General features: G+C 31.0%; 1 protein-coding gene across 2 annotated transcripts in view; it reads left to right on the forward strand.

Moving 5' to 3' along the window:
• The window catches only part of LOC124360159 (aarF domain-containing kinase 1), a 29,935-nt gene extending 21,563 nt beyond the window's left edge, over positions 1-8,372 (forward strand). For both annotated transcript variants that reach the window (XM_046813529.1, XM_046813530.1), the window contains exons 9-10: positions 3,940-4,082; positions 5,191-8,372. In XM_046813529.1, the coding sequence (XP_046669485.1) occupies positions 3,940-4,082; positions 5,191-5,389 (342 nt within the window). In that variant the 3' untranslated portion in view covers positions 5,390-8,372. The remainder of the gene's footprint in view (positions 1-3,939; positions 4,083-5,190) is intronic.
• Positions 8,373-12,360: the final 3,988 nt, after the last annotated feature.

Genomic DNA, 12,360 nt, shown 5'->3' on the forward strand with positions numbered 1-12,360 from the left:
GGGTCAGTCAGGTGAACGAGTGATCCGGATCAGAGTGTTTCAAAAGACCCGTTCACTTTGAAAGTTTTGTTCAATTTTGCCTGACAACTGAATGAATTTGATATTTTTTTCCAAATTAAGTATATGAAATGAAATGAAAATGGTTTATTTTCCCAAAAATAGTACAATAAAACACATATACGAGTACATATACACGTAGTGCAACAAACGTATGCACATACATACAATGTCTGAAGTATCAGAGTGTAACAATACGGTACTTATACGTAGTTTGTTATTTCTTATTATATAAACCTTGTAGTAATTCTATTTAATTCAATTAAAATTTGAAAAAAGAAGAGTAGTATAACTGGGAAGAGCCTACATGGGCCTAGGGCCTGTGCTAGGCTCTGGTCGTGAATATTGGAACTCAAAACTAATAATAGAACAAATGATATTATAAGTAAAAAAATAGTAGTTTTGTAATTTTTGAGATTATTAATTAATGGTTATAGAATGTATTTTTACTCCGGCTGGATGGCAATGACAACAGTGACCACGCAGGCAATTGATAAGTCACATTGATAATGATACGTAACCGAGGATAAATCTAGTTTTGCTGCACTGTCGTATGAAGTATTAGTTATGGTAATTATAGTGAAGGACAAACCGAATAACAATAAATAGTGAGGAAGGGTTAGAAGTTCAGCGATAATAAGGGACAACAAGTCTATATACTTCTTCGCCATCTAACGATAGTAACCAATCCTTCACGCCTTTTTTAAACCAGTAAAGATTAGGTAATTGAAACACATAAGCGAAGTTGTAACTCAAACACACGTTACGGCACAAACAAAACATGAGAAATATAATACAAATTTGTTACGCTGAATGTTTTTTTTAATATAGAAACTGTAATGCCGACTTGATGCGAGTATCGTGTGTTTTGAGTATAAGTTGTCAACGCAAAAAGAGTATGAAAATTAGTGTATAAGTAAATAAGAATTGTTTTGATAAACAAATGTCTTATAGTCATTAGTTTTGCCTCGAAAAAAAGTAATTCTGGAGAATATGTTATACTCTTAAAAAACATTATTTTTATTGTTGTTTTCTGTTTAATATAATGACTCAAGAATAGTTTTGAAAGCAGCACCATAGACTACAATACCAAATGAAAGTTGGGATTGAATAAAAGCAAAATAGGCCACTTTAATTTCCTTATCTGTGAGTACTTCTCGTAATTGTCTGAAGGCAAAAATGTACTTGCGAATTCTATTTTTCACAAAATTAATATGTTTTGACACATTCACATCATGATGTGATTTAAAAAAAAAATATTTGCAGGTATTGAATCGTGTCCAGGAGCAAAATTTCCTCTCAAACTGGATACTTATCGTATAACCTTTTGTAACAGTGCGTAATTTGAAGGTCGAATTAAGCTTATAAGATCGGTCATCGAAAAAAATTTTTATATTTGAGCCATTAGAGTTCGCCAAGTTCTGACCCACATTAGTAAAGAATTCATTAAATTCGTTGGCTACTTCAAGCTTAATTTTGTCATTGAATTATTTGATATTTGGCAAATATTTATTTAGCTGGAAAGAAACTTTGTTAACCTCTCTACCACTCAATTTATTTACAACCCCTCTCCTAAAACATTTTTAAATCCCCATTAGCTCAGTCGAATTTATCAGAATAATAATATTTTTTAGTTGCTTTAAATTTCTGTTTAAAATGTTCCTGTAATTTACATACCGGGGTTTAAGCTCCACATTAAATGGTTGCTTTTCCACCAATTTAATTAATTTATTTCTTTCTCTTATAGCTTGGACTAAATCTGAAGTAATCCAGGTTTTAGCTTTTTTGACCTAGTTTTAAATTTATTCGACTGGCTATTGAAATTGTAATAATATTCTGAAGTTGTAGTGAAAAAACATTTACATTACTGCTGTTAATAATTGATTGCCAATTAGCATTTAAAAGGTTATTATGTGGTAACACATGGTCGATATAGGTGCGATGTGCAGGGTCAATCTGAGAGGAGGCGTTCTGTGCAGTAGTGTGCGTAATATCATTTTAATGAATCGTTAAAACTTATAGTCAGCCTGGGTATTATGAAAAGTGGTGGGAACTTAATCGGTTAAATGTATAAAATGTGGTATGTATAAAAAATAAATTATTTTCGACGAGCATGTGTCTGTTTGATGTTTAGTAATCTATTGAAATAACCTTATGATAAATCAAAGGCATATCAATCAACCATGTCCATTGTTCATAAGTATTAACATTTAAAATATTTAGTAATGTATATAGTTACATACAATTAATTATTTTTTTTAATCAGTTTTAATCCATTTATTATATAATCCATAATTTTTTTGTTATATATTTATCCATTTACTGTAAGATATGTTGTTTCTTCCTATATTTTGACCACTTTTTTGCAAGCGGGTCCTTTCGTTCACTTGGTCATTCCGTTCAGTCGTTCATTTTGTTAAACACGATGATAACATGCTCTAGCGGGAAGGCTTAGTAACTCTGTACTGACCGGTTCAACTGAACGGGTCGCAGCAGTGAACGATACCGACTGAGCCGGATTAGTCAGCTGATCAAATAGAGAGGCGGTGGAGGAGTATTTACCCCACCCTGCGTGAACTCAAATCAACCAAGGTTTTTTTGTTAGCGATTTACCTATAGGTTTGGGCTTCAAGTCTAGTAGTAGTTTTTGAGGACAGCAAGATCTGATGTAGGGGTAAATTTTGTTGTTTTGCTACACTTCAAACGTTGTGGATCAATTTGTTTGACCATGTGTATCCAAGTGGATTCAAATTAATATGCGTTGACAGCTGACAGTAATGCCATGGCACATTAAACTGCCCATTGTTTACATTATTATCATAGTATTATTATTAACAGGACATAATAATATACACATCCGAATACCGTTAAATGGTAACTAGTTGCTTTTGTGAAGCAGCTGAGGAAAACAAGAGTTCAGTAGGGCTACATAGCTAAGAGTAAATTTCACAAATATTTATAAAAGTGTTTGAGAAAATGAGGGAAAGACTGTTATTAAAAATATTCAGTAGACTAGTAATGATGCTCACACAGTCTACAAGACATTATTAGAACTATTAGGAGGTAAAATTAAAAACAGATCACTTTTGTGACATGAACTAGGCTTTTTTAGTGCGTGACGAGATATTTTGTTCGATATAGGTTAAGTTCTGTTGTGATACAAAGGTAATGTCATTGGCATATATGACATTTTTTGAACTGTGTTGTTAAAGTATTGAAAGGAATTGTAGAAAAAATACTTTGTTTTTATTGCTTTGTTAAGAATAATATTGTAATCATTTAAGTGAGAAAGCTAACGCATAATTGCAGCAGTATTGCACTGTTAATAGCAAGCTTTAGCAAAAATTTCAATCAGTACCTCAAGTACTCTGTTCTTGTAGCTCTAAGCTCATTTTCAATCTTGTATTTTGTCACTGTTTTGTCATGTTTGATTTTCTGAAAAAGTAAATTTGAAAAACTCTGCAGTGTTATGTTGTACGTTAATAATTCACAATATAGGCTGCAAGAAGCCAAGTAATACTTTGTGTATTCTTAGTTTTAAAATTGTTTTTGACGGAAGCAGGATTTTCCCTTCAATTCGTGTATCTTAAATTAATACTTCCTAAGAAAGCAAGGAAGAACTTTACTAGCATTTTACAGCAAATTTTACAACATTTAAGGTGTCACAATAATACCAAATTTCCAGACTCATTTATATTTACAAAATTTGTTATGTGTGCTATCTTTGGTATGAAAGAGCTAATTGTTCTTCAGATTTCAATACCAACATTTCAAAACAATAGAATAGATTTAAGATTCTTACATAAAGAGTGGTGATATAATTTATTTAAGAAAATATTATATACCTTTTAACATCTTAATCTTGTGTTTTCTTGTTCACAGAAAGACATGTTCCAAAAGGAAATTCCCAACCTACTACCAGTCATATCAGAGATCTTGGCACGAGTGGACCGACAAATGCTGCTCATTCTGAAAACAAATGACCTGTTGCGTGGAATCGAACACACACTGCAGACACAGTCTAGGTAAATTCACTAGAATTCTGGCTGGCTCTTTATTGTAGTTTATAGAAAACTGTATTCAACTTTTCTAAGAGGAAGATGTAAATTCAGAATCTAGTATGTACAACACAACACTATTGTTTTAACGAGTTTGATATGATAGATAGTAAACATCCACTGTTCCACTAATCTTCAATACACTAAGAATAGGATTATCAAAAGTTTGAACCAAATCTACACCAGATAATTGAAATTTCGGATAAGACAGATGGCTATTAAACTTGCTTCCAGTTGGTATTAATGTCTGAAAACTGTGAGCAGAGGCATCATATACACATACATGTATGCATCTAAAGCGATGATCAGAGTTCACTAGTTATAATCTTAAGATGTGATCAATTCTTAACTGAAAGCTTGGTAGTAGCATAATAGAGTATTATATAACATTGTCTAATCCTTAGATGATGTACTTGCCAATGGCGCCATGTAGCAGGTACAATGGTTATCGCAGGATAAACAGATCAAGCAACGTTAAGCATGGCTGCTGCTTGGATGGGTGGCCGCTGAGCCAACCTGTCCTTGCAAGCAGTCCACCTGCCCAGCCATTTGTGGTGGTTCGAAAGTCACATTTAAGCCTTTGGTCCCCAGGTTAAATGAAGAGAGGGCTTCTTAGCCCTAACTTCAAGTGGTAAAATGAGACATCTTTACTTTACTTAGGATAATCGTATCCATGGTGTATTTCATACATATTGATATCCAAGTTAGACGGCTCCCACCAGTATAATCCCAAATGCCCAATTAGAAATAAGGAATGAAAATGTACTACCCTAACAATAAAATATAATGAATAATGTTTTTTCATGTAATAATGTATTATGGCATTACAAGTGGAATTATTAAGTTACGTAAAATAATAAGGAAGTTACAACCACAATTGGGATAATCATGTTGTAGTTTGAACCAGACAAAGCAAGTGGTTCTAAAAGGACTTAACTTAGTTAGTTTTTCAATGATGCTTACTTAGTCTTTAAAATCTTTAGTAGGTATCACATAAACAGAATATTATGTTCAAGTAGCTTATGAGTATTTGAAAATTTTTCTGAAACTGAAGGACTATACCATATGTTTGCAGGATGAGCTCATTCCTGGTGATGTCGCAGTGTTGCGTACGCAGCGTGTACGGAGAGCAACTAAAGCAGTGCTCCTCGTCTCTGGCTCGGTGGCAAACTACCTTCTTACAACATTGGACATTGTTGAAGTTGTCTATCTACTACTTCTATCTCCATGTTAACAGCCTAGTTAGAGGAATCTCTGTTAAGAGGTTAAGTTAGCGTCATAATAGTTGTTTGCACTAGGTCTGTTAAGTATTTTGCTACAACCAAAACATACTGAGCGGGTAATTAAGTTAGAGCATTGTTTATTTAATCTAACTCTAGTTTGTTCAGTAAAATAAAGTGTTTTGAAGGTTGGAATCATACTTAAATTAGATCATAAAATGTAAGAAATTTAATTAAGCAAAGATGTAATTAACTTCAATCACAATACTTATGAAAATTTTAAAATGTTGTATTCTCTATAGATTTTAAATATATTTTTGTCATAGAAAATAGTAATAATGTGATCGCTCCAACATGTTACCACACTACTTTTGTCTACGTACAAGTGATTATTTTTAAAATGTCATGTCTGTACCAGGATTCAACTCGGATACACTGTAATACCAAACGTTTTACTCAAAATTCTTTAAATACAGCAACAGGTTTTCAGTTTTTGTAGTATTTTATTGTTGATACCAATGTTAAGTTGTGTTTACACCATATTTTACAATTTCTATCTTATTGAGAGTATATTTGATTTATTCATATTTTTTATCTATCACATTTTACTTTAATAATTCTTTCTACATTTTAGGTTACCATTTTCAGTGAATGATGCAAATGTACTGATATATTTTAACCATGTATTTGCTCTCATTGTAATTGTTAGCCAAAGTTTATTGAGATGTCTGATATTTTGATAACTTTTTTCACATATTGTTGTAAAGTTGCACAACTTTTACAAATAATGTACAAACAAATAAATAATTGTATTTATTACTCTAAAGTACAGTAGTATATATTCTTAATTATATATTTTTAATTGTGGAGACTATAAAATATTCTGGTAGGAAGTGTTAACAATGAAAGTTTATTTAACAAAAATAAATATTTGTTATGTACAGTCGGGAAAACCTGTTACTTATTGCCCTGTTATGTTATTCATCTTTAAAAATATTGGTAAAAATTGTTGTTATATCCTTTGACAAAAATCATGAGCTTGAAATTTACTTAACACTTTTATTACCAGAATCCGTTACTTCATATGTCTAGATGTTATAACACTCTTATCACTAACCATAGTAGTGAATTAATCGTAATAAAAAGTTATATTCCAATCTGTTCTGAAAAATTATAAGTGTGTTTTCCGTCCATCCTTAATGAAAGACCAAAGAAAGAAGTTTATTAGTGTACTTTTGATTTTGTAATGATAGTAGTTTTTTACATACAGTTCTGATCAATGAAAATAATTTTTATTTTATTTTTTATAGATTCTTATAAGCTAATACAGTCATGAATACGTTTTAAACCACATTGTTAATATGTATGTTTAACGTAAGTTTTTGTTGTAGTGTTAGTACACATATAAATCACCAAGATGGCTTAAGTTTTTATATTATTATTTATCGTCTTCTATTAAATAATTACTGTTTTGTTATCATTGTTGTAAAATATTCTTTTGTGCCAGTACTATTTATTTATTATATTACTGATTATACAATATTGTACAGCGATATAAGAAGTTGCATGAGTTATCAGTGCAATGCAAATAAACCACATCAGCTAGTTATCAATGTTGTTTTTATTCTTTTTTAATTTTTGAGGCTGTGTTAAAAGTCTCTTAATTCCAAATATTGTACTTATGAATATTTGAAAACACTTTTTTTCTAGTATACAAATCAATTATTACTGTTAAAAATAATGCAATTTGAGAGCTTGCACTTAGATTGAAGTGCAGTTTACAGATTTGTTAGTTTCTACTTGCAGCCTTTTTATTTTTTAGTAAACATATTTATTTCATTGGCTTTGCTGTTTAACCCTATGTGATCGGCATTCAATTTATATGATGGCTAAAACAGTGGCCATGGCTGTTCTCTGTGTTAGGTAATTTATTTATGATCACGTTGTGTTCCTCAGCTCGGCAGGCCACACTTAGTGGCCCTCACATTTTTTTGCCGTTCAGCTCATCAGGCCACTATGTATGACCCACTGTATTGCACAGTTTTGGCTGGAAAGTGTTGCAATCTCTCTGTTAAATAAATAGCTAAATTAATATTTCCCTATTTGTAGCACACACCAGAGTAAATATCGGTCAGGATTATTTTATATCCACATGTCAGTATCACTGTAGCTGCTATAGTATATCCTATCAATTTATTAAAAACTAGTGCATTTAGTAGAGACAAAGCTCAAAATATGGAAACGGGTTTATATTCTGTTGATTCTACCTACTTTAGGCTGACTGTATTTTTATTCTGCAAATAAAAATACTTTTAAATCAGATCCAGCTATAGCTTAAATTACATATTACTTGGTTCATTTAAAAGCAAATAGTAAATAACCAATCAATTAAATTTTGACTTTGAAGCTAATAAACTTTTAAAATTATTTCAAATTTCATTTAAGTCTCACTCATTTAATAAAGATCCAATAGTCAAGTACTGCCATTTAAATCTCAGTCAAAGTGATAAACATGGTTATAGCACCAAGTGGCTACGCACAATGCAGCCCGCCACTATGCGTGTGCCTGCAAGCTGAGAGGACAATCACCTGAGAGTCTATCCAAGCTGAGTGAGAGAAGGTTTGGTCACATTAGTGACCTCTTGATCGCAAAGGATTAACTTAATTAAAATATCCAATGGAAATATATACAATACTTTAAAACAATATTAGAAGTTTTATAGTGTAACAAACTTTAGAACAAAATATGACTACTTTAGTTTATATTTTATTAAAACATCCATTAAAGTCAAGTACTTAGCGTTAATTATACGTAGCATAGGCCTTAATTTATAAAAACTTAACAGGTGCTATTAAAAAAATGTTTTAATTTGAATAAAATTGTATAGCTATTTTAGTAATCATTGCAGCTATCTTATATTTCAGTATCTTCACAACTTCTTTACATGATGTCTGAATGATTTTACCAACAAAACTTCTGTTTTATGTTGATTATTTACGTGGTCTGAATAAAGTTTGTTGTTGTTTATATTTGTTTTATAGTCTTTCTCAATTATTGACCTTCTATGTTGGTGGAATAAGCTATAAGATTTTGAATTTCAACTAATTGGGATCTTCACTACTTATATTTAAGAGTGCATGTTAGTTATACAGAGTGGGCCATAAGTCATTTGACACTACCAGTCACTCATTATCAATTTTATTTAACTCTAGTTGTAACCTGTCAGCTGTTACAACAAAACAACAGTACTAGGTTATGTTGAAGTTAGCATCTTGTTAGAAGTGGTTTTGGTAGATTAAGTTTTCTAAATAATTAAGTTAATCGTGAATAATAAGCTTCCAATAAGGGAATGTGTTTTTATCCTTTAGCAGTAGTGGTTACATGATCATTATTACATGACGTAGTATAGTAATTTGTGAATCAATTCACAAACAGTAGACCATTATCACAACAAGCCATTCATAACCTAAATAAAAGGTTTGAAATGACTGGGTCTGTAGCTGATCTTTCACTATCAGGTAGGCTTAAATCTGTTACAACAGAAGAAAACGTGATGACTGTAGCGCAAAGTTTTTGTCCAATCGCCATCAAAATCAATCCGAAGAGCATCCAGTGAGCTTGGTATATCTAGAACTAGCATTAGAAGAATGTTAAAAATGGTAGGGCTGAAACCATATCGTCCTACTTTACTGGAAGGTTTGAATGAAGATGATTATGCCAGGCGAATGGAATTTTGTGAGTGGTGCGGAATAAGATAAAAAGCTGACAATACATTTTGTAAATCCATTTTGTGGAGCGATGAGGTAACATTCGAACTTAATGGTCGAGTAAAGACATAATTGCGTGTACTGGGATTCTGAAAACCCACATTTAGTCATACAGACTGAATTAAATACCCCTGGAGTATGTGTGTAGGCTGGAATCTTTGCTGGTGGACTTATTGGACCATTCTTTTTTGAACAAACGGTTAATGCTGTTAATTACCATGATATGTTACATGAGGTAACAGTTGAATTGGAAAACAGTCCTGCATTCGAACAACTACAACCTATTCGTGAAAAATTAATTTGGCAGCAAGGTGGTGCACCTCCTCACTACGGGAACAATGTGAGAGATTTCTTGAATGAGACTTTAGCAGAATGGATAGGAAGACTAGGTACAACTGAATGGCCTGCGCGTTCACCCGATATCACACCAATGGACGTTTCAATTTGGGGAATCATAAAAGACAAAGTTCATTCAGAGAAACCAAGGGATCTGCAACAATTAAGAGAACGTATTGAATCTGTATTTGAAGAATTAATTATCTACTAACGTCATATGCGCTTCTGTGCTTAAGAGTTGCTTGTGTATAGAAAATAATGGAGGACACTTTGAACATTTACTTTAGGTATGTCTTTGTTATTTGGTATGACAATTAAAATTAGAAACATTTATATTTAACATATACTTTATAATAAATTAATACTTACTATCGAAATGCATTTTTGTCAAGTGACTAATGGCCCACCCTGTAGTACGAGACCTATCAATGCACAGTGCAAGCCTGAGTTGTAGCGCTGTGTTGCCAGCTGTTACAGAAGACAACTAGTGAATGGTAACCTTTGTCACTGATGAACTCTAAGAGATTATTGAAAAAAGGGAATCCAAAATTATAGTTTTATAAGGGAAATATTGTAAAATTTCAGACAAAGATGAATACAAGCTCATCTGAGAGTCTGGTCTTTTTGAATTTTCTTACCAATTTTTAAATTTAAATCATAAAGTCCAATTCTTCTTCTTGTTCACCCTGTATTAAGCAATGCTATTTCAAAACTAAAGGTTTCTATACGATTTTATGACTAACATTTTTACAAACCTTTGATTTTGTTCTGTACTTAAAATGTGAATGATTTTCTGCACCTCATATTAAATAAGATTTTACGTTTTTTCACATCATTCAAAGTTCTAAAAATGAAAACTGAACATCCTAAGCAAGTTACAGTTAACGTTTGACTGAAACATTAGAATGTTACTGTCATTGATCAGGCAGTAGCAGTGATGAGATGACAATTGTGGTACAGAAGGGTAATCTTTACTTTGTTGACAAAAATTGTACAGAGTAAAAACTTGTTCATTAATGATGTAGGGTGAAAAACTTGAGCCCAGTTGATGACGTACTAATTGTATCTGCACTTTTGTCTATGTAGTATATGTCTATGTAGTTGGTCTGGTCTATATCCAAATATCATGAGTTGACTTTTTGCATTCTAAATAGAGATTGAAAGTTATGTATTAGTGTTTTTGACCTTTTTGATCCCAAAATCTGTACATTCAGACGTCCAATGTACCTCCATAAAATTCCAACATCGGTATATGCAGAAGTCTACTGTATCTGCATAAAATCCTAACATCCGTATATGCAGAAGTCTACTATATATGCATAAAATCCCAACATTTGTACCTTCATTATTGTCCATTGTATCTGCATAAAATCCCAACATCCATACATTTAGATGTCCATGGTATCTGTACAAAATTCCAACATTCATTTATACAGATGTCACTGTATCTGCATAAAATTCCAACATCTTATAAAGGGATGTTTAAACATAAATTATTTTAAAATATAAAACATAATGGAACTTACACTTGCACTATACCAAAATGATCACAAATAATCAATCTTTCTAATACATTTTTAACTAAACTTTACATAATATTTTACAAATGCTATAGATCTTATATTGGTAGTGTTGAAAATTGCTGCTATACTTTTATAAGTAAATAAGCTGTAAATGACAATTATCTCTATGCAGTTTATAGTTGAGTGATCATTGCATTGTTAATCTTAATCACTTATTTATTTTTAGTATTATACTATAAATATTTATTCAATATATTTATTCAATATATTTATTTTAATGATTGATTTTTATTTAATGTTAGCCCTATTAAGTTTGACTTTTACTAGTAATCCTGAATAAACTTTCAATTCAAGAAAAACATATAAATTTGTATGTAGAATCTTGGAGCATTGGAAAAACGGTTTATTGTAATATCACTAATATAAAGGAATACAACATTTTCCAATATCACTTTTTATTTTGTGCAAGGCCTTTCTGAATCAAAGATTCCATCATCAGGCACTTCACAAATTATCAAATGTTTACATTTTTTTAATAATAATTAATTTTCTAATAAAATATGGTGATCAATTTGGATGTACGGTTAGCCAGTATAAAATATTTAATTAGAATTAAATTTAAATTTTTTTTTATAAATTGAGATGAGAGTAAAACTAAATTTTGAATTGGTCCGTCTTCATTATTGATAATGTTTTTCTTGATTTGTGTTAATGTAAAATGTTTCCCAAGCATTTAAGTGTATTGTGTTAGTAACTTCTTTTAATAATCGTAAATTTTTATTAGAGATGGTGTGTCCAGATTCAATACAGTGATTCGCCACAGCAGATTTTTCATTTCTTCTATATTTTATATGTGCAAAGTGTTCTTTGAATCGTGTCTTAATGTTCCTTTTAGTTTGGCCAATGTACAATTTATCACAGTCGCATTTAATTTCATAAATTCCTGATTTATTTTCAAATTTGGTTTTGTCTTTGGGATTTCTTAATATTTGTGATAATTTGTTGTTTGTTTTTAAGTGATAGATTTGTTTTTATGCTTTTTAAAGATTTTCTGCAATTGATTTGAAATGTTATCAATAATGAAGACGGACCAATTCAAAATTCAGTTTTACTCTCATCTCAATTTGTATAAAAAAAAAAATGAAAATTAAATTCTAATTAAATATTTTATACTGGCTAACCGTACATCCAAATTGTTCACCATAATATGTTATTATAAAATTAATTATTATTACAAAAATGAAAACATTTGATAATTTGTGAAGTGCCTGATGATGTAATCTTTGATTCAGAAAGGCCTTGCACAAAATAAAAAGTGACATTGTATAATGTTGTATTCCTTTATATTAGTGATATTACAATATAAATTTGTATAAATCCCATATTGACTGAGAAAAA

The sequence above is a fragment of the Homalodisca vitripennis genome, chromosome 4 (assembly GCF_021130785.1).
Source record: "Homalodisca vitripennis isolate AUS2020 chromosome 4, UT_GWSS_2.1, whole genome shotgun sequence".
Taxonomy (NCBI): Eukaryota; Metazoa; Arthropoda; class Insecta; order Hemiptera; family Cicadellidae; genus Homalodisca; species Homalodisca vitripennis.